Source organism: Stigmatopora nigra, chromosome 20 (genome assembly GCF_051989575.1).
Source record: "Stigmatopora nigra isolate UIUO_SnigA chromosome 20, RoL_Snig_1.1, whole genome shotgun sequence".
NCBI lineage: Eukaryota > Metazoa > Chordata > Actinopteri > Syngnathiformes > Syngnathidae > Stigmatopora > Stigmatopora nigra.
Genome location: NC_135527.1, coordinates 1,782,614 through 1,809,940, shown reverse-complemented (window position 1 = coordinate 1,809,940; position 27,327 = coordinate 1,782,614). Strand labels below are relative to the sequence as shown.

The 27,327-nt window shown below is 41.4% G+C and overlaps 1 protein-coding gene and 1 long non-coding RNA gene across 3 annotated transcripts in view; one reads left to right on the top strand and one right to left on the bottom strand.

Moving 5' to 3' along the window:
* The window catches only part of LOC144213458 (vimentin-like), a 7,430-nt gene extending 1,521 nt beyond the window's left edge, over positions 1-5,909 (top strand). Inside the window, exons 2-9 of the mRNA XM_077741938.1 lie at positions 19-79; positions 2,081-2,176; positions 2,266-2,430; positions 3,157-3,282; positions 3,345-3,565; positions 3,723-3,766; positions 3,832-3,917; positions 3,994-5,909. Coding sequence (XP_077598064.1) covers positions 19-79; positions 2,081-2,176; positions 2,266-2,430; positions 3,157-3,282; positions 3,345-3,565; positions 3,723-3,766; positions 3,832-3,917; positions 3,994-4,035 — 841 coding nt within the window. The 3' untranslated portion in view covers positions 4,036-5,909. The remainder of the gene's footprint in view (positions 1-18; positions 80-2,080; positions 2,177-2,265; positions 2,431-3,156; positions 3,283-3,344; positions 3,566-3,722; positions 3,767-3,831; positions 3,918-3,993) is intronic.
* A 4,912-nt stretch (positions 5,910-10,821) lies between these two features.
* LOC144213474 (uncharacterized) lies at positions 10,822-12,821 on the bottom strand. Of its 2 annotated transcripts, XR_013329977.1 has the most exons (6): positions 12,781-12,821; positions 12,520-12,629; positions 12,351-12,420; positions 12,039-12,131; positions 11,594-11,702; positions 10,822-11,484 (listed from the first exon to the last, which is right to left on the bottom strand). It is a non-coding gene; the product is annotated as an uncharacterized LOC144213474 (long non-coding RNA). The 2 variants fall into 2 exon arrangements; XR_013329976.1 differs by having other exon boundaries at positions 12,039-12,420.
* Between the last annotated feature and the right edge of the window lie 14,506 nt (positions 12,822-27,327).

Below are 27,327 nucleotides of genomic sequence, written 5' to 3'. Positions count from 1 at the left end.
GTTATGGTTCCTTTTTAGATTGCAGGATGAGATTTCCCTGAGAGAAGAGGCTGAGGGCAACATGCACAGCTTCCGGCAGGTAATCATATTGACCACGCCGTACCTGCTTCAGTAATATTTGATATCAAATTATCATTTGGTTTTCCACTTTTAATCATTTTAGAAAATTATATTTTGAAGTTTATAAATTCATCAAACTGTGAAGGTCCACGATGAAACTTGTAGGTGGAAGCCACTTTTGCTTCTAGGACTCGGCACTAGGAAAAAAGTTATAATAGGGGTGACCTTACTTTGCGATTTTGCGATTATCGTGGCCATGTTTGGTCAACATTAACCGTGATAATCAAGGGATAATCAAGGGATTACTGTATTTGTCTTCTGAAGTGGTGCACTTTCATTGGTCTGTTTGTGCCTGCCTAGATAGGAATGTGCTCCTGTTGAATCCCAAATAGGCAGAGCTAAGACAAGACATGGTTTTGGTTGGATGATGTTCAATCAGGCGTTAAAGTTGGGATCTTCCCAAATCTGGATTGATCACGCTGAATGAGCCGCTCTCTGGCAACAACAGCGATGGCTTCACATGGTTATCAGAGCGAGAGGAGAAGCCACGTGACATCCGTCGGCCTAGCAAGGGCAGCCATTTCGTGGCGGGAATACTGTATTTTACGGACTAGAGGGCGTCCTTTTTTTTCGAGGGGTGGATTGGGCCTGAGACTAGTGACCAAGGGTGACTTATTGCAATTTAGAGTGTTCAACCAGTTAGCCTAGCGTGCATGTTTTGGGGATGTGGGAGGAAACCAGAATACCCGGAGAAAACCCACGCAGCCCCAGGGAGAACATGCAAACTTCAGTGAGGACCGACCTAGGATCGAACCCTCGAGCCCACAACTGAGAGGCCAATATGCCAACCATTGGCCCTCCAGCCTATTGTCTTGATTTATTTATTTGTGTGGAGAATATCTCAAAGAAAAAAAAACTAAAAATTACGGTGATGACCAATCAAAGGCATGATGAGTCCTCCAAGAAAAGCTACAACATAAGCTTGGTTTCTTTCAAAAACGGCTTTGGGTGTTCTCCTTTTGTTCTCGTGTTGATGGATTTTCTGATTCCTTTAAAAACAGACTTAGTGGTGAGATTGACCAAATTTGGGCATGAGGTTCAAACCCACATCTGCAGCGGTGCAGCGGATGCTTGCGTGGGTAGACCACACGCTATTAGCGTAGCGATATAAGAACGACGGGAAGGAACTTGGGTTTGACATGCCAATAATTAGGCGCTCGCTGCCCCTCACGCCGACCAGCGGCCCCCCAAACCCTGTGAAGCGTTTGGGATATCAGGGCTGAATAGGTTGTTTTGTTTTTGGCATTAGCGCGCTGGGTAAAGCGGCTCCATTGGCTGATACCTCATTTGACGGCCTGCCAACATCCAGAGGACAAAGCATGGCAGTGTGGCGTCGCCAAAACAATTTCCATACAACTGCTAATCGTAGACCGTACAGTTCTTTAATCTTCAGGTGAGGCTGCTAAATTAACGAGGTTTAGAGAAGGTTGGGCAACCTTTTCTCGCATATAAGCCGTATTTGTAAAATGATGATTGAATCAAGGGTAGGGCTTATATGCGCACAAGTCTTGCTATACTCTTTCACCAGTACATGTCCGCAAAGTAACAATTACTATTTGTTGGTAATTTTCTGTTTGGCAGTAAGAAAACAACCATTACTGGATGAATATTGATCATAATAATACGATTTTCCCTTCAAAAATTCAATAATTTTAAGGGGTGAGTAGTATGTGGGGGCAGCTTATATGTGGGTAATTGTCAAATTCAATAATTTAAAGGCAATTTTAGGGGGCAGCTAGTATGTGGGGGTGGTTTACATGTGGGTAATTGTCAAATTAAAAAATTTAAAGGCAATTTTAAGGAACGGCTAGTATGCAGGGGTGGCTTATATGCGGGTAATTCTGAAATTCAACATTTTTAGGGCAATTTTAATGGGGCGGCTTAAATGCGAGTAAATAGAGTATTTATTGTAATTCACATAACAATTTCTCCGACTACCTTTGTGGGTGTCCTCTCACAGGAAGTGGACGCCGCCACTCTCACCAGATTGGACCTGGAGAGGAAGATGGGGTCTCTCCTGGAGGAAATGGACTTCCTCACGAAGCGCCACGATGAGGTTAGCACACATTTGTGGAAACGCTGCCATAAAAGGATGGATTGTTGAGGTCAGTTCAATGAAGCAATGGATCTTTTTTGGACACGCAGGAAATTTTGGAGGTGCAAAACCAGATACACATGCAGCAGCACGTGCAGGTGGACATGGAAGTGGCCAAGCCGGACTTGACGGCGGCTCTGAGGGAAGTACGCTTGCAGTACGAGAACCTGGCCTTCAAGAACATCCAGGAGTCTGAGGATTGGTACAAGTCTAAGGTTGGGATTTTCAAAGCGAGCACCTATTGTTTGTTTTCATCCAATAGGGTCATTTTACTTATATACGTACGGTCTTAACACAACATTTTGAACTTATTCTGTATCGTACAAGAATAGATTTTTGAAGTCATTTGCAATCTATTCCAAAATCATTTAAATTCTACAAGAGAACAGGTCCTAATAACGAATCTAAAAATAACCCTTTTTAATATAGTTTCTTTTGATACATATTCTAGGTTATAACATTTCATAACAGGACAAGGATGTACTGATTAGTAGTTAGAAGTAAAAAATGTTACAAATCATTCACAATAACAAGGATTAAAAAAAAACGTTTTTTTCTCCCACATAAATTTTAATACAATTTATTTTGACCAAAACACATCTTTAATATTTAGCTCATTATAATATTTCTGGTCAGTCTAATCAAGAGTAGAAAAGCTTGTTTCTGCTTACATCTAGTGGCCTAATGGGTGACTGCAGTTCAAAAAGCCCTAAAGCACATTTTCCTCACACTAGTTGACATCTATTTTCCCAACATTATCATTTTTTTATCATTACATTTATTGTCTCCAATCTAAAATGTTAACTCGGATGTTTTTTTTGTTTGAAAGATTTGGTGAGAAAAGTGACAATATGTTGAGCTGAAAGTGTCCCTAACGGCGAGTGAATTTGAATATGCCTTGAATAACCTTTGTGTTCATTTTTATCACAAATAATTCCCAGTTTACCGACCTGACCGAAGCGGCCGCCCGCAACAACGAAGCTCTGAGGCTGTCCAAGCAGGAGGCCAACGACTACCGACGCCAGGTTCAGGCGCTCACCTGCGAAGTGGACGCCTTAAAAGGAACCGTGAGTGGCCGTCGGTTACCTTCAAGCCCCGCCTCCACAACACTTGGACGGCTTGTCCCCAGAACGAGTCGATGGAGCGGCAGATGCAGGAGATGGAGGAGAACTTCTACGCAAAAATGAGCAGCTACCAGGAAACCATCACACGGCTGGAGGACGACATTCACCACGCCAAAGACGAGATGTCTCGACAACTTCGGGAGTATCAGGAGCTCCTCAACGTCAAGATGGCTCTCGACATCGAGATTGCCACCTACAGGAAGCTGCTGGAAGGGGAGGAGAGCAGGTGATTGGACAAATGTCTCAAATTTGGATTATTTGCACGCAAAACTAATTCCAAATAACTTTTAGTCTATAGTTAATTTTTTTTACCCAATATTAATTATGAGATAGTTTTGGAAAATTTCATTTCCCCCCCCCACCCCCCCCCCCCCCATTTACAGAATCTCCACCCCAATGCCGAACTTCTCCGCTCTCAACCTGAGAGGTTAGTTTACGTCTACAGTTTTTTTTTAAAACAAAAAATCCATAATAATCAAGCATTTTTTCCAGAATCCATGATAGATTACAACCCTCAAGTGGAAACGGCAACCACCAAGACGGTTTTCATCAAGACCATCGAGACTCAAGATGGTCAGGTACGAGACCCCAAAAAAATTTGAACGACTTTTAAACTCTAAAATCTCCCAATGATTATTTGTTTTCCCTTTTAAGGTAATTAATGAATCCACCCAGAACCACGACAATTCGGAGTAATAAAACACACCCCAGCAATGCTAGTCACTGGCTCCGCCCCTAATACCACAAAAAGGTTGAAAAAAGTGCCCTTTTCCATGTAGTGATTTTAGCATGCCAGTTAAAAAAACAATGTACCGTATTTTCACGACTATAGGGCGCACATAAGTCTTAAATTTTCTCCAAAATAGACGGGGTGCCTTATAATCCAGTGTGCTTTATATATGGACCAATACTAAAACTGTTATCACGATAAAGTAAAATAAATCAGTCGATAGGGTACACCATCCTCTATGGCTCTCACAACTACGGCAAGCAGCCCCTGACTCTACTATTTTCCTGTAGAAAAAGTACTGTGCAGTGACTGCGGGGATATAAAGTTATTTTGTCAATACACCCAATGGATTGTGGCATGGCGATCGGCATAAACACAGCTTTACGAAGCATTGATGTTAACTACTTGCTAGCTAATATTTGCGATTGGAGTGTGACCTGGCGATTGGCATCAACACAGCTCTTTACTAAGCATGGACGCTAGCTACTAGCTAGCTACTATTTGCGAATGGATTGTGGCCTGGCGATCGGCATCAACACAGCTTTGCGAAGCATGGATGCTAGCTACTAGCTTGTTACAATTTGAGAACGGATTGTGGCCTGGCGATTGACATCAACACAGCTTTACGAAGCATGGACGCTAGCTACTATTTGCGAATGGATTGTGGCCTGACAATCGGCATCAACAAAGCTTTACGAAGCATGGACGCTTGCAAGAAGCTAGCTACTATTTGTGAATGAATTGTAGCCTGGCGATCGGCATCAACACAGCTTTACAAAGCAAATTTGATGGATTTGTGTAAAATGGCTAAATTAAGTACAACCGAACTCCGTTTTGCTTCTGTTGCCTGTTTAAAATCATGTTTTTAGCGTGTGGGTGTAGTGTGTATGATTAAGCTTGTGTATGTTTTGCCATGCCTGGCTGCGTCTATAAAAACGGTGCGTCCTTAGTGACTAGAATACAGAAATAGCACTCGCTATTGACACTGCGGCTAAAAATATGATGCACCATATAGTCGTGAAAACACGGTACCTTATTTGCAATTGTATTTTTTGCAAATGTTTTTGTGTCAATGAAATAGTCAACTACTAAAAAATATGACTTCATGAATAGATTAAAAAATGCACATGTTCTGATGTATAAAACATGGTCACCATTGTCCTGTAAGCAGTAAAGTAGAAAGTTTGTTGTTGCCGTTAGCTAATTTCAATATTAGCCTGTTTCTACTTCCACAAGTTCTTTTAATTCATAAATGGAAAAAGTCAGCAGAGTCTCGTTCAAAAGGCGTGGCTTTATATAACAGATCGATCTGGACCTAACACCTCATACAGAAGCAAGAGGAAGAAAGGTAACTCAATACAGTTTACAAAGCACATATATAGCAATGATCTCCGTCCCTCTAAGTATGAGTGTGTGTGTGAAAAGACCCCCTATGATCCCACACATGGGTCATCCTTTTAACTCATGTCTGTCGGCAGTAACTTTTCTTTCTCTGAGCCGAGAGGGCCATAACTTCTGGTAACACAAACAAACTGGAAAAAGGAGTGAGACACTAGGGTTCACATTGGTCATTCTAAGATAACGGAACAGAAAACTCCTTCAGCGTCTATGCCATAAAGTATAGATAGCTCATTATTTACGCGATAAATCATACAGGGTTTAACAAGCGGCTGTGTTCCACGTAGTGAAGTCGTAAAAACACTATTAAACATATATAGTGGTTCAGCCTTAGTTTCATTTGCTTACTTATTAATGTATTAGTAAGTTGCATAATTGTCGTTAGTTAATATTTTAATATATAATTCCAACAGCAGCAATAAAAAAACTAATGAGTCTGTGAGCCACTTGTGACGCTCTTTAGTTGTCAGAAGCTCAAAATACATGGAGTAGTCATCTAATCCATTGACAGTTTCCAAAGAGTCCATAATGAACTCCACCCTCTCCCTTATTAACACCCGCGTTTACCCGTAGTGTCGTGTCAAATGTGTTAAACAACTAGGTAATTAGGATCATACAAGCACTGTGAATGCCTTCTAAAAATGCAATGGAGCAAGCAATAGAAAAAAGCATGTAGCATGTTTCCTGTTAGCATTGACTTTTCGTCATGAAAACTATGTATAAACTATGCTAGGGGTGTCAAAAGTAAGACGTGGGCTGGAAATGCTCCATTAGGGAGTCCCAATATGGCCCACGGGGTTAAAAACGGACTTTAATTTACTGTGAAATTATTTAAAGTAAAAAAAAAGTATTATATGAATGTAATTTAGGAGGTTGTGGTGACACTTTTCTGATGCTAGGGAGAGGCAATCTCCCCTCTGTAAAATGTGATGAGTGGAGATAGTGTAGGCAACTGATAATGTATAAATATTTCAATAGCAGGGGGTGCTGGAGCATTCCCAGCTAATTACAGGCACTATGTGGCAAAGGGACACCATTAATCGAATGCCGGCCAATCGCAGGAGAGAGACAATCAACCGTTCATTCTTGGCTAGGGGTAATTTAGAGTGATTATTTAGCTTAGCATGCATGTCTTTGGGATGTGGAATGGAACTGAAGTACCCGGACAAAACCCAAGGCCAAGGTCGGGTAAAACAAACTAACTCCATAGTAAACGCACCTGACCTTGAATCCTCAACCCCAAAACCGTGATGCCAATGCACTAACCCCTCCTACGGGCAATGTGGGCAGTTTCCCACATTGCCCGTAGCAAAAACTGGCCCTGCCTACCATGCCTAGCAGCGTACCCGCAACAAAATCTGCGCAGGCACTGGTAAAAAAAACACCTACTCCATCCACATCAGTCAGAACCCGTTTTTGATTGAGTCTCAGAACTGCGAGGCAAATGTGCTCTCCCATGTCCACCGTGTCGAAACGAACTTGTTTATTCGTGTTAAATACGAAGGTTACAGATGAATTAAATGAAGTGGCTTTCGGGGCTGGCTGGGGGTCCACTTGAAGTGACGCGAACGCCACGGAAAGGCACAGCGAGGGAGCCACCGCCGTCGACGACGAAAAAGACGTCGCCGCCACCATTAAACACCAAATCCCAGGGTGGAGATTTAAACACATTGATGGGGCTACTGGCCAACACTTCAATAAACTTGAACACATGAGCACACACTTAGGCAGATAGAATGACATTTAAGGCCACGTCTGTGTGACAGGCTAAAGTCTGTAAGTTATTAATGATAGAGGGTCACATGCCAAAAGTCTTTTAAGTTATAAATGATTGCATGTGTGATGTAAAACTACTTTTGGAATTGGATCTTTATCAGTCTTCGATTATTGATGCCTCCAGCCAAATAGCAAGAGTATGGATCGGTATTCCATTCTTTTATGTCTGGGTTCATATAGCTGAAACGCGGGACTTCTTCAGGCATTACAGTAAAAGTTGGCTTGAAGATAACAACAACTGACCTGTCTGATTATTTCCCCCGAAGTTTAAAGGTATGTTGTTTTGTTGTAGAGACTGATTGAGTGTGGGGTTTGCAAGAGACAATGTTTCGCATGTGAGAAAGAAGATGTTGTTTAGTAATGTTTGTTTACTTTTGATGTGTGTGCGTGAATGTATGAGTCTCGGGTGGAAAACATGTAAAGACTTTAGCAAGCTACCCTCGGTCGCCATTATAGTTAGCATTATAATGTGCATTGTATGACGGTCGTAGCAAAGGAAGCTATGCTATTGAGATTTCACGAGCTTCGAGTAGAGCACATGTAATGGCATTAGCAAGGTACCCTCGGCCGCCATTCGCGTTAGCATTGTGATGTGTGTGTGTGTGTGTATGACGGTAGTAGCAAATGAAGCAAAGCTATGCTATTGAGATTTCTTTGTTTGCCCTGCTAACTTCTTTAAGTTGTAAAACAAAAGGTAATACAAGTTACAATAGTCATAAGTTATGACCGTTTATGCAACAAGTACATTGTTACAGTAAACGTTGGCTTGAAGATAACAACTGACCTGTCTGATTATTTCCCCCCGTGTTTAAAGCAATAATTGCTAATTCAGGGGTACAACATCTGCAGAGTGCAACAATTCAGGTGCCGGAGAGTGTGACTACTCTCCAGGCTCCTCAAAGCTATTTCCCGCCAAAAAGCTGCTTCAACTGTGTTTTTAATAGAGATAAGACAAGTCATAAAAATGGGAGGCGTTAATACAAATGAAGGAGGTGGAGTACAAAAAGAGTAGTGCACATTTTAATCAATAGGTGTAAATAGAATTATATTCTAGTAACTTTTAATACATCAGGGTGCAAAAGGGTGCAAGATTAAATATAAGAATACGATTCATATTTCTCACACATACCTCTCGCCTAAAGAACTAAAAAATATATATACTTGATTAAATAAACCTAGCAGTGTTTTTTCCTCGCCCAAACTGGACGTCATTTGAAATCACGACCCCTCCCTAGCGATGGGCTCCGTGACTTCCGCCCTGACGAGGTCCCTTCACGCGTAGGTCAAAATCGGCTTGGAGCCGGACAGGAAGGATCCAGAGATGAGCCACTCAGCCCTCGAGTCCTCCAGGAAGAGGACCCACAAGCCTCTCAGGCTAGCTGGACAGACTTCCAGGCAGTTGCTCGCCAAAATTTTGGATCGGGAGGACCCGGACGGAGACAAGAAGTCAGCCGAAGTCCAACCAAACAAATCGGCTCGTGATTTGGAAGCATGCCCATCTGTTGCACGCCAAAGGTCGCCAAACGATGCCTTTCCACCCATCGCAGCAGACACAGGCAAAACACACACTACTCATCTGCACATACCCAACATCCGGTAACCCTCCGATCTCCAGTTTGCAGTCTGGCAACAAACCCATCTCCCTTGTCGCTTTCCGACCCATTTAAATCACTTAATAGTTTAAACAACAATTCTATTCTACATTTACCGAAATTGGTTTCAATACTTTGTGATTCACCCAATATCCCTGAATAGTCCCTGACTCTGTCTCAGCAGAGTCCCTGGATCTGTCTCAGCAGAGTCCCTGGATCTGTCTCAGCAGAGTCCCTGGCTCTGTCTCAGCAGAGTCCCTGGCTCTGTCCCAGCAGAGTCCCTGGCTCTGTCTCAGCAGAGTCCCTGGCTCGGTTCTCTCAGAAGAGTCCCTGGCTCTGTTCTCTCAGAAGAGTCCCTGGCTCTGTTCTCTCAGAAGAGTCCCTGGCTCTGTTCTCTCAGAAGAGTCCCTGGCTCTGTTCTCTCAGAAGAGTCCCTGGCTCTGTTCTCTCAGAAGAGTCCCTGGCTCTGTTCTCTCAGAAGAGTCCCTGGCTCTGTTCTCTCAGAAGAGTCCCTGGCTCTGTTCTCTCAGAAGAGTCCCTGGCTCTGTTCTCTCAGAAGAGTCCCTGGCTCTGTTCTCTCAGCAGAGTCCCTGGCTCTGTTCTCTCAGAAGAGTCCCTGACTCTGTTCTCTCAGCAGAGTCCCTGACTCTGTTCTCTCAGCAGAGTCCCTGACTCTGTTCTCTCAGCAGAGTCCCTGACTCTGTTCTCTCAGCAGAGTCCCTGACTCTGTTCTCTCAGCAGAGTCCCTGACTCTGTTCTCTCAGCAGAGTCCCTGACTCTGTTCTCTCAGCAGAGTCCCTGACTCTGTTCTCTCAGAAGAGTCCCTGACTCTGTTCTCTCAGCGGAGTCCCTGACTCTGTTCTCTCAGCGGAGTCCCTGACTCTGTTCTCTCAGCGGAGTCCCTGACTCTGTTCTCTCAGCGGAGTCCCTGACTCTGTTCTCTCAGCGGAGTCCCTGACTCTGTTCTCTCAGCGGAGTCCCTGACTCTGTTCTCTCAGCGGAGTCCCTGACTCTGTTCTCTCAGCGGAGTCCCTGACTCTGTTCTCTCAGCGGAGTCCCTGACTCTGTTCTCTCAGCGGAGTCCCTGACTCTGTTCTCTCAGCGGAGTCCCTGACTCTGTTCTCTCAGCGGAGTCCCTGACTCTGTTCTCTCAGCGGAGTCCCTGACTCTGTTCTCTCAGCGGAGTCCCTGACTCTGTTCTCTCAGCGGAGTCCCTGACTCTGTTCTCTCAGCGGAGTCCCTGACTCTGTTCTCTCAGCGGAGTCCCTGACTCTGTTCTCTCAGAGGAGTCCTTGACTCTATTAATACACTAAGACTACAAATCCCTGAATTATTCTTTGCGGATTCTCTGACTCCATTAAAACACCACCACCACAAGTCCCTGACTTTGTCTTAGCAGAGTTCCTGACTCAATTCTCTTAGCGGAGGCCGTGACTTTGTCTTAGCAGAGTCCGTGACTTGGTCTTAGCAGAGTCCGTGACTTGGTCTTAGCAGAGTCCGTGACTTGATCTTAGGAGAGTCCGTGACTTGATCTTAGGAGAGTCCGTGACTTGGTCTTAGCAGAGTCCTTGACTTGGTCTTAGCAGAGTCCTTGACTTGGTCTTAGCAGAGTCCTTGACTTGGTCTTAGCAGAGTCCTTGACTTGATTCTCTTAGCGGAGTCCCTGACTCCACACTACCGCAGTGATAACAAAGTGATTCAAATTATCACACTTCACAGAGACAGAAATCAAAGGGTGAAATCACAATCTTTCTCATTCCAAACCAGCCCTGGTTCAGAGAGACCAGATCACCAGAGCGGTGAGGTAATGTCTGCCGGGCTGACCCTTTAAAATGGAGAATAATGTTGACAGTCTTTGTTTTGCCCTTCATAGCGGTCCCTCGTCGCTCTCGCAGTTGCTTGCATGTGGGATCCCGGGTTTCGGCACTGAAGTATTATATATCTGAAATACAACTTCAGGAGCAGGTTAAGAAAGAGTGAGATCAATTTAATAGGAAATAGGTTTATTACCAGACTGCAGGATGGGGAGAGAGCTCGAACAGCTGTGAACCGCTCACAGTCTGTTGTCCTTGCAACTCTCTCCCAATGAACAGTTGGTCAGTCTTTATATGGGAAAACAGAGTATAGCAAAGTTTCTAAGACAACGACCAAACTCTGGGCAAAGTCTGATTAATCAGTGGGAAGTCTCCATGACAACGACCAAACTTTGGGCAAAGTCTGATAAATCAGTGGCAAGTTTCTATTACAACGATGTTTCTATACTTACAAAAACTGATGCAATATGAACAAGCAGTTGCCAAGCGACTTTGTCATTTTATCTTACAATCTTACATCCTACACACCAAAGGACCGTATTCTCCTCGGGAGATAGAGGTCGCTCTGTTCTCTCTTGTACAGGGCATCCATGTTTGTGGACCAGTCCAGTTTGTTGTTGAGGTTAACACCCAGGTACTTACATTTTTTAACGATTCCAATCACTGAGTTTTTTTCTTGTAAATGTATTTACTCGTTCACTTGGCGTCCTTGACCACCTTTCACACCACCAAGGACTTCTTCAAGAGGAAGGGTTGTCTATTGTTTCCCCTGCTCAGGGCTATTCTTGAATCCCACAGCTTGAAGGAATATTGCAGGAGCAGCTTGCTCTGCGACCTGATGCATTCATCAAAACCCGAAGGAGGAGAGATGAAGGTGGCGCGTAAGCAAACCGAACCAGAATCGTGAGAAAATGATTTGCCACCTTGACATCATGTTCAGTTACCTTGCAGCACGGAGAGATGCATGGCATCATTGGCTTTCTTGGGAATGCTAAGAGTCAAATCCAGGGCTTTCTTGGGCTGCTTTTCCCCTTGATAACATTGCAGCAGATCCTAAAATAAGCCAAAAGACACTTACATTGAGACATTGTTCCCACAGAATTGGGAGAATTTGCTCTATAGGTTGATGTGTGCTCTGTTTATGTGTACAATAGCAAGTTCAGGATCAGGTGTATGTTCATTTCATTGAGCTGGTTATATTGTGTTACAATATGCTACGGGACTTGCATGAGACATTTCAAAAGAGACTGTGGTTTCAAGTGTATTCATCGGTGCGTTATGAATGTGATTTTCCTGAATAACAAACTTTTTTGCATATGTTAGTTGCACATCCCCAACATGCAATCGTTCATGGGGTGTAAATTAAACACTTCAACATGTCACACATACCTTTATCAGGAGGAGATATTTGGTCATTCTATGTACTGGCTTCCACAGATAAGAGTTGATTGACTTTGCCAGTCCGTGTGTCTGTTGAATTTTCTGTTAAACCCGCAGGGAGAAAAAGAGAGGAAAAGAAACGATGTAAGATAATGAGATTTAATGTGCCTTTTGTTTGATTGGATCGCCTTGACATTTAACTTATCCTTGCAGTAATCGACGTACAACTGGAACCTATCAACCTACTTAAAAGCAAAAAGCTAAGAATTTTTAAATGGGTCATTATACAGTCCAAATATGGTTTGAAGAACCGATACATACCTATTTGACAAAGCACTGTCTGACATCTTCAGGGACGTCTTTGTATTTTTCCAGATGTTTGCGAAAGATGCTGAAGAAAGATAAAAACGACAAGTGACTTCATGAATACATTTCAACATGGTGGAGTGTTGAGTGGCGTTGTGAAATTAAAGTCACGACTAATGCTTACTTGTAATGGAATTCCTACAGCTCTAAAATGTTCCCAAAGATGACCTGTTGCATATTGTTGATTCTGGCAGGGATCTTCTCCTTCTGCGTCAACATCTTCTCCATATATTTCTGCATGTTGCCAGACAAACACCCACTTGGTTAAAGTTTATCTTAAAAAAACAACGCGTTTGAGTAGAAAAATAACTCGCGTCAATGCAATCCCGTATATCTCGCACGGATGTGTTGTACCCGCGATTTTCCACGGGTGGCAGTATTTCGCCTTTAAAAGACGGGTGAAATAATCAGACAGGTCCTTTGTTGTATTTCAAACCAACTTTAGTTATATCAAGCAATTCACACAAAACATAATATACAATAACACTCAAATATATACATAGTAACATATTAACAACCCGTTATAATCCAAAGCAATGTACTTGCTGCATAAACGATTATAACTTATGAGTATTGTAACTTGTTACCTTTTGTTCCGGCCGTCATATACTGCATACTTATTATGCTATCCTTATAACGGCGGCCGAAAGTAGCCTGCTGTAAACAATGCACCCGAGACTCGCACATTCACGCACACACATAAAAAAAGTAAACAACCAGCGGCCGAAGGTAGCTCGCTTTAAACAATACCCGAGACTCGCACATTTACGCGCACACATGAAAAAGTAAACAACCATCATTAAGCATTACGTTCTTTCTCACATGCTACTTATTGCCTCTTGCACATCTCACACTCAATCGATATTCAAAACAAAGCAACATACCTTTAAAAGACGGGTGAAATAATCAGACAGGTCCTTTGTTGTATTTCAAACCAACTTAGAGAAATGTCTGAATAGCCCGTTATTATACCATACCAAGGTCTATGACCATTGGTTAATCATTACGTCATCGCCCCGTGTTTAACGCATGCTAGCGGCATGAGTCCCTTTTTAACTTAACACCTGCACTCATGTATAACATCAACTACTTCACCCTGTCACATATGCCTTTTCAGTTTGAATCAGCTCTGTGAAGATGAACCTCAAGGGAAATGTCAACGATGTGTATATCATGTCAAAATGCCGACTGTGGCTATTCATTGTGAAACGGTCTCAATTATTTGATTTAATGATTCTTAATGATCCCATACACTTTGCTTTGAACTTTGTGCTTTTTTCTTTGTTGTTCTGCAGCCTTTGCGACTGTATTATCTAACTTGTAACTATGTGTAACTATGCCTGTTGAGTATGGAATGTATTCTTTACACTTTTATTCAATATAGTCACGAGGATAGAATTTTAGATAGCCTAGAGGAAATTTCCACAATGACACCTATGAGTTAGGGGCGCGTCATATACCAAGACACGCCCATTTATTTGTTCCCCTCTTCCCGCCTAAAGTTTGTACCTAGGTCACATGAGCCTTTGTTAGCAAAACTAGCTTAACTGGTGGGGGTCGCTAGGGATTCGAACTGGTCAGGCTGGGGGATGGACACATCTCCCAGCGATGGCTACTCTGACCCCTCCTTCAGCTCAAGTCAACTGAATCTCATCACGACTGACTATCCGTGTGCGTCCTCTGATCCGAAGTTATTGAATGTATATGGTTTTAAACCCGACATTTTCTGATGCCGAAAACCTGGGGATTCATTTCTGAATTTCTCGGACCGCGGTGGACTGAAAGCCAAGATTTCTGACGTCAGCTACTCTTACTTTTAAAGAGAGGGCATTTTCAGTTGATCGTGGCCCGTTTGAAGAAGGAACCCGGCCAGAGAGAGGGTGTGCGCACAAGAGACGGTAGGGCTGTTTAAAATTAATGTATAACAAGGCTGGTGAAAATCCCATTTTTCAACTCGTGAAAAAGTCGAAGAAAACGCTCCAAAAGTGGGAGATAAGCTGTGCATACATTTGAGAATTACGTGTGTTGAAAAAAAAGAAAAATTGATACGTTAGGTATGTGTGACAGGGTAAAGTGAGTTAAGTTATAAATGAGTGCATGTGTTATGTAAAAATGGCTTGGGGATTGGGGGTTTATCAGTTTTCGATTATTGATGCCTCCAGCCAAATAGCAAGGGTATAGAGGGGTATTCGAGTTTTTGTGTAAAAATGGACTCACGGAGCTATCACGTGGTATTCACGCAGGTATCACGCAGGAGACATGAAGGAGACATGCAGCGGGCATGCGGGAGACATGCAGATGATGCGTGGGGGTCATGAAGCGAGGTGTAGATAAAAGCAGAGGGGGTTTTCAGTCATATCACTAAAGGTTTGCTTGAAGTAACAACAACGGACCTGTTTGATTATTTCCCCCTGTCTTTTAAAGGTATGTTGTTTTGTTTTCATGACCGGTTGAGTGTGGTGTTTGCAAGAGACAATAGTTAGCATTTGAGCGAGAACATAATGGTTAGTAATGTTTGTTTACGTTTTTATGTCTGTGCGTGAATGTGCGAGTCTCGGGTGTATCGTTAGCAAGCTACCTTCGGCCGCATTATAGCGTTAGCATGATAGTGTGCAGTATATGACGGCCGTTGTAAAGGAAGGTATGTTATTGAGATTTCACGAGCCTCGAGTAGAGCACGGGTAGTGGCGTTAGCAATGTACCCTCGGCCGCCATTAGCGTTAGTATTGTGATGTGTATGTGTGTATGACGATCGTACCAATGAAGTTAAGCTATGCTATTGAGATTCCTTTTTTTGCCCTGCTAACTAGCTGAGGACTTTGCTAAGCTATGCTATTGAGATTCCTTTGTTTGCCCTGCTAAATAGTTGAGGACTTTGCTAAGTTGCAAGACAAAAGGTGACAAATTTACCATAGTCAGAAGTTATGACCGTTTATGCAACAAATACATTGTTTTGGATTATAACGGGTTGTTAATATATTTATGTATATATTTAGGTGTTATTGTATATTGTGTTTTTGTGTGAATTGATTTGAGATATCACTAAAGGTTTGCTTGAAGTAACAACAACGGACTTGTCTGATTATTTCCCCCTGTCTTTTAAAGGCAAATACATTGCCCGGAATTCAGGGGTGCAACATATGCAACGGAAGAACACTTTGTCGGTCGGTCTGGCCAACTAAGCGTCGATCCAAGAGGTGGGCTGGTAACAGAATAATTGACTGAATTGACAAAATGTTCCATATTTCGTTATAAAATCATTGCCCCTTCATAACGAGGTCAACCGGACAACAAAATATGGAAAGCCTATTTCACTACACAATTGGAGCTGGATGATTAAACTAATCTGGCTATCTGCGTAAAAGAAAACTTTAAAGAAATGCATTGAATTTGGGTTAGCAGAAGGAGACTGTGCTTCTCAACAGGACACATGGAGAAGATGCACGAGCAACCCAAAATGAGAACGTCCGTACAACTGTTGCGGACCAAACAGCAGACATGAAAATAGGTGAAAAGGAGGATGCAGATCCACCTTTGCACTGTAAGAAAGTTATCTCAGTGGAAACGTATGAGGAGACGGGTAAGATAAACTTTACATGATCAGACGTAATGGAAAGCATCCAATATTGATTGGAAAATTAGTGCTCGAGGAGCAATGCCATAAACCGTAAGGAACTTGTTATATTGTTTTTTTTGTCTCCATAAAAAAGAGTGAAAGCGTTTCAATTGAAAACAAACCTTCTTACAGATTTTTAAAAGTAAACAATTAGAGAGAAAAGAGAAACTACAATGGATAGATATGTAACTAAATTTTAATTTTATGCCTGACTATTAGAAAATGTTGATTAAGAAAGTTTTATAGGAGATGATTGGCAAACTCCAAAAACCACGAAACAAATATATTTGATAAAAAGACTACTAGTTTGGGATATTTTGAATTTTCAACCAATTGAGTTTAATATGCAACGCGATACACATTGTTAAATGAATTGGGACTTGATTACTAAGCTTTTTATAAGAAATGAGTTTAATTGTTCTAAAAGACAATTATGCAAGAAAATATTAACCTTAATAAACAAGGGGTGGTTACATTTTAGAGGGTTCAATTCTTTTCAGAATTATAAATGAATAGATTTGTTTCTGGATATTAATTGATGTGATTGTAACTGTTGCAGAGAGCGGGAAAGCTGTTTTCCTGAGGAGAAAGCAGCCTGGTTTGCCCTTTGTATTTTTCCTATTTTTAGCATGATTAGTTAATTTGTGTAATTGCAGGAAAGGAAAGAATCAAATATAGTTTTTGATCTTAACATGGAATCAGTGATCAAAATAGAATAACAGCTAGTATATCTACTTTTGACTGATAAGGCATTTAGATTATCACAAACTATAGTGATGGAATAAGTAAGATTGTTGTGATTTTTGTTCATTAGAGTATTAAGCCCAACCAAGTGGCCGTATGCAGGTGTTAAGCACGCGCTAAAGACGATAGCAGCTAAAGCAGCAGCAAACACTTACTGCACAGTATACACAACAACGAAAACTGAATTGAAAACAGTATTGCTTGATATGCAAAACATTGCATCACAGAAGGTAGAGATGCATCTATACAGAAAAAACACAGAACAGTCTGCAGACGACCTGTACACAGCTAAAGGCTCAGCGTGCCTACCCAAAAATTATTCCAAAATTGAGCCATGGAAGGAGCCATGTCTCAACAGGGGGGATGATGGACATGGTACAGTGTGTGTTCCTTGTCCCAGAGGTCTAAATACCTACTTTTAATTTTGTAGGAACTGTTTGATTTGTTGCAGACATGGCGTGCAAGGTAACCTCAGGCCCAAATGAGGACAACGTCCAAAAGAGCATGGGACTGGTAGACTGAACAAATGTTCATGGAAGACCATTTCAACATCCTCTAGGGGAAGGTGAATCATGACAAAAGACTACGGGCGAGGCAGATCTACTCACAGAATGGATGGTAACATGTTTGGAGAAGCTTGTCCAAAGAACATGCACGCTGCCGTGATCCCCTTTTGTCTACTTTGCAGGAGGTGGTGAAGCCAGGTGACTGGATCCTGATTCGAGTCATAAAAAAATCCTGGTTCTCTCCACGATGGGAAGATCCATTCGTGGCCCAACTCACTGCTGAAATGCCAAACTGGATTCACCAATGCCAGGTCAAGGTAGTTCGAGACACAGGTGACTCTGAGTGGACTGGAAATTGGACGGTGTCAAAACCCTTGTCCGTGAAAAACTCATCCGTCTACTCACCTGCCACGAGCACCCTTCACTTAACCTTGAGCTTCCATAGACTTTGAACCTCTACACAGCGGCCACAGTGAAAGCTGTTGCCACACATCACAGTGACTGTACTGTCAGTGACTGCACTGTCAGTGACTTCCTGGGCGTGTCTGAACGCCCCGTCCACAGAGACTCGAGTTGGAAAACAAGATGGTGACATACTCCTATCACTGAGGAGAGTGAATTGGTACTGTTACATGAGTGTGGATTAACCAAACTGTCAAGGCCCTATAGGGTATAGCAGATGATTCAAAAGCCCTAAGGGAAATGGAGTTGCAGGAGGATGGAGCCAAGGATGGAGATGCTTGTGCCTCGATGGGAGAACACTGCTGCATCTTCATCCCAGATGAAACCAGTACATGACTCGGGCTATAGCTGAAATGAAAGCCTTGGCCAACACAGGCCGTGGTTCTCAAATCTGTTTAAATTTGCAACTCCCTCACTTGTGATTTTGTTACGGTTCTGTATTTTCTGTGTGAAATTTATGATTCGAAATACTATCTAGCACATGCTGGGAGCTTACAATGACATACAGTATCACCGCGTGGCAAATCATAATGGATATTCTCCCACTCTTTCAAAGTGTGACGAGTCTCGGTATGTCGAGTGCTATGGGTTATTGTACCTGTTTTGACTTAAAAATTGTGTTCGCTCATAAAAAGGGACGCAGAGGATTTTTTCTCGGATAACCCTAAAATTACCTCGAGTTTTTCGCCTCTGCCTTTACAAATGACAAATGACAAATTCCATACCCCTTGATAAGTAGCTGCTTTGTATTCTAGAACCTGGATAGGTGGGATATAAATTGATGTATTTAATAAAAATTCTTTCAAAATAACTATAGGGGGGAAATATGGAGTAAAGATGTATTCTTTACACTTTTATTCAATATAGTCACAAGGATAGAATTTTAGATAGCCTAGTGGAAATTTCCACCATGACACCTATGAGTTAGGGGCGTGTCATATACCAAGACACGCCCATTTCTTTGTTCACCTCTTCCCGCCTAAAGTTTGTACCTAGGTCACATGACCCTTTGTAAATAAAACTAGCTTAACTGTTGGGAGTAGCTAGGGATTCTAACTGGTCAGGCATCACATCTCCCAGCGCTGGCTACTCTGACCCCTCCTTCAGGTCAATTATAGTGAATCTCATCACGACTGACTCTCCGTGTGCTTCCTCTGATCCGAAGTTGTTGAATGTATATGGTTTTAAAGCCGACAATGCCTTTCCTGTATCTGGATTGTCACCCTTTTGCTATTGTGACAATGAAATTTCCCGAATACGGGAGGAATAAAGGTATCCAATCCAACTCCCAAACTGCATATGTTGTACCCGTGATTTTCCACGGGGTGGTAGTATTTCGCCTTTAAAAGACGGGTGAAATAATCAGACAGGTCCTTTGTTGTATTTCAAACCAACTTTAGTTATATCAAAGCAATTCACACAAAACATAATATACAATAACACTCAAATATATACATAGTAACATATTAACAACCCGTTATAATCCAAACAATGTACTTGTTGCAAAAACGATTATAACTTATGAGTATAGAAACTTGTTACCTTTTGTTCCGGCCGTCATATACTGCATACTTATTATGCTATCCTTATAACGGCGGCCGAAAGTAGCCTGCTGTAAACAATGCACCCGAGACTCGCACATTCACGCACACACATAAAAAAAGTAAACAACCAGCGGTCGAAGGTAGCTCGCTTTAAACAATACCCGAGACTCGCACATTTACGCGCACACATGAAAAAGTAAATAACCAGCGGCCGAAGGTAGCTTGCTGTAAACAATACCCGAGACTCGCACATTTACGCGCACACATAAAAAAGTAAACAAGCATCACTAAGCATTACGTTCTTTCTCACATGCTACTTATTGCCTCTTGCACATCTCACACTCAATCGATATTCAAAACAAAGCAACATACCTTTAAAAGACGGGTGAAATTATCAGACAGGTCCTTTGTTGTATTTCAAACCAACTTAGAGAAATGTCTGAATAGCCCGTTATTATACTATACCAAGGTCTATGACCATTGGTTAATCACTGCGTGACTTGCGCGTGCCCATTACGTCATCGCCCCGTGTTTAACGCATGCTAGCGGCATGAGTCCCTTTTTAACTTAACACCTGCACTCATGTATAACATCAACTACTTCACCCTGTCACACATAAATAAATTAACTTTTTTTTTTTGCGAGCAGACTTGAATTTCTTCTCTTGGAGCTGGAGAACTTCCGCAATGACAGCAGCCATGTCCATTTGGAGCTTCAAGCTTTTTCCTGGGGACCTGGTTTTGGTTTCTGCAGAACAAAAGTAGAAGAAACCATGCATAAGCAACCCCTGATATGCATATCAAGTAGTTTGATACACAAGTGGAACTGAAAGGTGAGTGTAGTCCTCCCAGTATAAATGAATTGGATGTTTACCGCTGTCATTGGCAGGCAATAAATTAAATACATTCTATCCATTTTTTAAACCAACTTTATCATGTCATTGGGATCATAAAGCAAGCAAATATTTCTTTTTAATCGTGTAAATGTTTCTATTTTTATGTTATTCATTTGGAATTATTGCACCCTGCATTTTCGCTTGAAACACGGATAGTCACAATAGTGATTAATTGTTGCTTCTAAAACCAGTTTTACTGATATCTCTTTATCAACATGCTAGAAAAAAAACATAATATACAATTTACACCCACATATATATTAGCAACACGTTAGAACCCAAATCATAATGTAAAATTACACCCGTTCTATATGCGGTCATAACTTGTTTTATCTTTTCTTTTTACAACTTTGAGAAGTCCTTTTCAACTATTCAAAAGGGTAAACAATGAAATATCAATAACACAAATTCCTTGCTTTGACCATCATAGACACTCTACACAGGGTAATGGCGGCCGAAGGTAGTGTACTGAATGTTACATACATGTGCATGACCCAGGACTTGCAGTTTTTGTCTATTGAATTTGCTAACAAATCCAATTAGATAAGTGAGTGTTATTCAAAAACATGATACATTTGAATGAAAATGAATGATTAATGAATCTAAAATCTAAGAAACATTAGAAGAAATATGGTGTGAAAGAATGAATTTGCTCAAAATAAATAAAATTACTAGTACAATGTCCTTATGCTTTTGTCATATTGTAAGCTGAATCACGTTTTTAAACCGATTTAACGTGTCATCTTTTTGGTAGTTCCAATAAAACTCTCTTTTTGGAAAAAATACTATTCGGGTCTTTTTGTTGAAAAAATCAGCCTTCCAATTTCAAAGGTTACAATAAAGAGAAGCATTATTTTCTGAGATTTAGAACAAAGAAAAATGAATAAATTTGAACAATTTGATAAATGGATATATAAAAGATTGTTTTCTTTCTACAAGTGTGAAAATATGGTAACTTCATGTCGGAAATTAATGGTAAATTGTTTTTATCTTTTTGATGTTGAAGGGGATAATTGGTAGAAATGTAACTAGATTTTTATTTTACGTGTAACTATTTGAAAAACATTGAGTAAAAAAGCTTTATGGGAGATGATAGACTAAATACAGAGGGAATGTATTGTCAAATTTTTGCAAAAAAAACTACTTATATGGATTGAATAACTATTCATTCCATATTTGGGAAATTTAATTGTGGCAGTAGCAAAAGGGTGATTAGACCGAACAACAAAGCAAAAAGCACAAAGTACAAAGCAAATCAAGGTAAATGGGATCATTAAGAATCAACAAATCAAATCATTAAGACATAAAAGCAGCAAAACAAAGCATCACAAAACAAACCCACACAGGCGCGAAGGCCTTTGCAAACATTCAGTAGGAGAGCAACTCTTTTGCTCAGTTTGTTGCCAATGTTTTATTCCTAAGGATAAAAATTTCTTTTCTCATATTTAGATGTAATTTTCGATTGTTTTCACTTTTTTTTACCTGTCTTGTTCCATTGTTTTTTTTTAACTGGTATTGCATTTTATTTTTGTTGAGAATATGCTTTCAAAGTGTATAAAACTAGAATGCAATTAAACACTTGTTGTTGTTAATATTTAAAACAGATGACAAAAAGAAAAATGGTCTATATGTCATGAAATAAAAATTAGTTTTCCTATTTGACTATTTTCTGATCCTTTTTCACAATGATTTTTAGGCCTTACCTGACATGTTTTGCCGTATCCCGCCTTCATCAGAATTTCAAGCAATTTGCGGCATGTATTTAAAAAAAAAACAATTAGTTTTTTATCCAATTCCAAACCTGTAAAAATGATGCGATCAGGCCCGATTTCCGATCAATTCCGATCTGATTTTTCAGGAGGCATCCCTCAGAAGAATATAAGAAAGGGTAACTTTTACAGAATTGATAATTTTCAAGAACAATTTTCACAGCATGGCAACACTTGGTAGTGGGGTAGTTTGCTTCTACAAAAAAGGAACTGATGTTAGTGTGACCGGATATTTTGTTGCCAAATGTTTGGTCGCCAAATGTTTGGTCGCCAAACGTTTGAACGCCAAACGTTTGGTCACCTGGTCTTTTGGTCACCTGGTCTTTTGGTCACCCAGTCTTTTGGTCGCCCGGTCTTTTGGTCGCCCGGTCTTCTGGTCGCCCGGTCTATTGGTCACCGGTTTCGCTCAGGAGCAAGACACAGAGTTTACTGTTGAAAGCGATCAACCAGGTAATCTCTCGCTCTCAAAATTATCATCGTGAGAGAAAAAGTGAGTTTGTAATTGCATTGACAATGTAAATGTGCATTACTATCAAAATATCGCTTGCCCCCAGCAGATCTATTGGCGTGTGTGTACATGTTTTCGCTCGCTCGCTCCCGGCAGAGTAGATCACAGTTTACTGTTGAAAGCGATCAACCAGGTAATCTCTCGCTCTCAAAATTATCATCTTGAGAGAAAGAATGAGTTTGTAATTGCATTGACCATGCACAAGTGCATTATAATCAAAACGTCTGAGCACCGATGTTAGTAGCAATGTTGTCCGGGGCATCTTCCCTCGCCCGGACGCGGTTGTCAAAGAGCCTGAGCGTGGGGTTGAGAAATTCCGGTTCAACCTAGTCGGGCTCACCTCTATACACAGCTTGGGTTCCGGTACCACTCCTCACGAAGGGGGTTGGACACTCTGGAGTTGCCCGCGGGACGAGAGGGTAGCATCCCTCCATCTTCGGGTGGACGACGGCACCTGATTGTTGTTTGTGTGAATGCACCAAACAGCAGTTCAGAGTACCGACCCCTTTTTGGAGTCCATGGAGGGGGTGCTGAAGAGTGCTCCTTAAGGGGACTCCCTTGTTCTGGTGGGGGACTTCAATGCTGATGTGAGACCTGGAGGGAGTGATTGGGAAGAACGCCCCCCCCCCCCCCCCCTGATCGAAACCCGAGTGGTGTTCTATTGTTGGATTTCTGCGCTCGAAGTGGATTGACAATAATGAACAGAATGTTCAAGAATACGGGTGTCCATATGTGCACTTGGCACCAGGACACCCTCATGCCTTGGATACTCGGGTAAAGAAAGGGACGGAGCTCTCAACCAATCACAACCTGGTGGTGAGTCGGGTCTGATGGTGGGGGCAGATGCCAGTGCCGCCTGGGAGACCTAAACGTTTCGTTCCCCTATTAAAAGGACTTTCAATTCCCATTCGCCGCTCTCCGATCGACCTCACCCGTCCAAGTTCTCGGCTCGACCTCACCTGTTCGAGCTCCCCGCTCGACCTCGCCCGTTCGAGCTCCCTGCTCGACCTTGCCCGTTCGAGCTCTTCACTCGACCTCGCTTGTCCGAGCTCCCCGCTTGACCTCTCCCATCCAAGTTTCCTGCTCCCACTCGACCTCGCCCATCCAAGCGCCTCGCTCGACCTTCCGTTTTCCACTTAAAAAAATATCTTGTTTTTATTTGAAATAAAAAAATATGAATAAAATACATTTTCCAATATTAAAAAAAAAACCTCAAATAGACTTTGCTTTATATCTATAAAAACAGACTATTTGGACTTATGATCCAGTTCTTTTAATCCAATTTTTAAAAAATCTACATATTGGATCTAAAATGGTCCAGCCCACATGAAATGGAGATGATGTTAATCTGGCCCGTGAACCAACCCGAGTTTGACACCCTTGCTCTAAAGCAGGGGTAGGCAAACTTTTTGGCTCGGGGGCCACATTGACTTTAAAAATTTGACAGATGCGCCGGGTCAGCACAAGATACGATACATATAAAAAACTGCATCCGTTAACAGTACATATGAAACATAGACAGAAAAAAAGAACTAAAGTATTAACATATTCATCACTCATCATTAAAGTAAGAAGTATGGGGTACAAAGTAAAGTAAAAAGGAATGTATTCAAATGTAATTTTAAAAAAAGATAGAGGGGCTGTCAAACACGAAAAATAAATAAGAGTGGACAGAGCTACTGCCATTGGTTTCCGTGTGACGGCGCCATCTTGGAAAAAAATTAAAACTTTATTTGGACAACGTCGGCGGGCTGGATGTGGCCCGTGGGCCGTAGTTTGCCCATGTTTGCTCTATAGAGTAAGTTAAGATTGCCCAAAATGATTTAACCTCTCCATCGTCATTTGATATTGCCTTGCACAATTTCTTTTGCCGTAACATCACAGTTAGCGAGCTGACTCGTTGCATTTACGTGCATCACACAAACATCATAGCCAATTTACAAATGGCTGGTTAGCACAGTTGGTCAATGTGGTGCTTAAAATGCCATTCTCGTGGGTTCAACCCCTGCACGGGCAGTGACCTCTTCGTAGTAGTTAAAACTGCCTAATACAACTTCTTTTGCCGTAATATAACTGTTGAGCTAGGTGACGTGTTGCATTTGCGTCATCACACAAAAATCTGGGTTGTTCAGCACATGGCCTGTTACTCAGTTGGTCAAAGTGTGGTGCTAATAACGCCAAGGTTGTGGGTTCAACACCCACAGTGCAAAAGAGAAGAGCAACCTCCAATCAAAAATGAGGAATGTGTCATATGGTCAACTGATGAGCCTTTCAAGAGTGAAACTTATATGGGCGTGACCAACAGAGGGGTGGGGCCGCTGAGCGGCAGCTCAACAGAAGGATGGCGAGCAGATAATTTAATTTCTCCTTTATCAGATGGCAACAAATGGCATTTTGACGATGATGATGTTGAGGATGTTGAGAAAAATCCCAATGGTGAAAAAGTCTGTAAATGCTTTCAGTGTGGGAAAACTTTTGGGAAGATGTCTAATTTGAAAGGACATACAAGGAGCCACACTGGGGACAAACCCTTACCATATACAGTTTATGGTAAAACATTTACACACAAGGGAAAATTTAAAATGCACAAAAAACCTGCACATGCGAAGAACCATTTTCGTGTTCTGTTTGAAGTAAAGTCTTTTCTCAAAAGCAAGATTTACAAAGACACGCAAGAACCTACACAGATAAAAAACAACTTTCCTGCTCAATTTGTGGTCAAACATTCACATACAAGGGTAACTTAATTCGTCCCGAAAGAATCCACACAGGTGAAAAACCATTTTCATGCTTAATTTGTGGCCAAGCCTTTTCTCAACAGAAAAACTTAAAGAGGCACACTGGAACACACACAGGTGAAAAGCCATTTTTGTGTTCAGTTTGTGGTCAAAGATTCACACGCAAGGGCCGCTTAATTATTCATGCAAGAACACACACAGGTGAAAAACCCTTTTCGTGTTCAGTTTGTGGTCAAGGATTCACAGACAAGGAAAGCTTAAACTCACATAGGAACCCACACTGGCAAAAAAAATTTTCCAGCTCAGTTTGTGGTCAAACATTTACACACAGAGGAAACTTAAAAAAAACACACAGGATCCCACACAGGTGAAACGCCATTTTTGTGACAATGATCATGATGAAGATGTTGAGAAATATCCCAGTGGCAACAAACTGTGAAAATGCTCTCAGTGTGGGAAAACTTTTGTGAGAAATCTCATTTGAAAAGACATGAGGAGCCACACTGGGGAGAAGCCCTTATCATGGTCAGCTTGTGGTAAAACGTTTACACACAAGGGAAAATGTAAAATGCACACAAGAACCCACATGGGTGACAAACCATTTTCATGCTCAGTTTGTGTTCAAGCATTCACACACAAGGGAAGCTTAAAAAGACACGTAATGACCCACACTGGTGAAAAACCATTTTCGTGTTCAGTTTGTAGTCAAAGATTCACACAGACGGGAAGCTTGATTACTCATGCAAGAACGCCCACATCTGAAAAACCACTTTCCTGCTCAGTTTGTGGTCAAGCATTCACACACAAGGGTAACTTAATTAGGCATGAAAGAATCCACACTGTCAAAAAAACATTTTTGTGCTCAGTTTGTGGTAAAGTCACAAGGAAAGCTTATATAATCACACAAGAACCCACACTGGTGAAAAAACATTTTCGTACCCAGTTTGTGGTCAAGCCTTTTCCCAACATGAAAGTTCAAAGACCCACACTAGTGAAAAGACATTTTCGTGCTTAGTTTGTGGTCAAACATTCACACGTAAGGGAAACTTAAAAACCCACACAAGAACCCACACTGGTGAAAAACCATTTTCCTGGTCAGTTTGTGGTCAAACCTTTTCTTAACTGCCACATTTAAAAACCCACACTAGAACCCACACTGGTGAAAAACAATTTTTGTGCTCAATTTGTGTTCACTTATTCTCTCGAAAGGACCAGTTAAATGGCCACACGAGAACCCACACAGGTGAAGAACCATTTTGTGGTCAAGCATTCTCATTGGCTCACATGGGACTCTTAAAAGAAGACTTATTAACCAACACTGAAGAACAATGTTTTCCTGAAAATGACTTGAATCACATAATATTAGGATTCTCTAAACTTTAATCTTTCATCAGGAAATGAGTGATTTCTACTCTTTTCTTTTCTTTAGTCTTAGGCATTGGTAATTTTCACCCCAAAAATCTATTTCAGGGCAAAAGAAGCTTTTTCGGAAAATATGCACTGATCTGGAACACTTCCTAACTATCGAATTTCAAAATAAAATACAACAAGACTACAGTAGTACCTCTACTTACAAAATTAACTGCTTCCAGAACATTTTTTTGTAAATAGAAAATTTCATAAGTAGAGCAGTACTTTAAATGGAAATATTCTAATTTGTTCCATGGTCCTCACAAAACTACCAACTAAACCCTTAAAAAATCATCAAAGTGTGAAGACACAAAATTGAGAGAAAATGATCATAAAATTATTTAATAAGCCATTAAAACTTCTTCACCAGAGGTCAAACCATGGCAGTCAAAGAAACATGCAGGTCTGCGAAAATGTCAAATTAAAATAACAGATATACAGGAAATGCATGGACGTTTTCTTAACTTGGATCTTTTTTTTTGTATCTGCACTGAGAAGTTCGTAAGTAGAGGTATAGCTCTATCAGACTTTAAATTCTTAATGTAACCGTAAGGACTTATCGTCAGAGTGACAGTTGATAAAATATATCATTTATCTTTGTGTTTTGCAGCTTTTAGAAATGATCTTGGTGCTGATGGGCAGGGGTCTGGTGACTTTGAGGAGAAGTTTGAGCTCCCCCAAATCAAAAGGGAGAAGCCAGAGTTCTCTATTCACCAAAACAGAGAAGAACAACTTCCCAA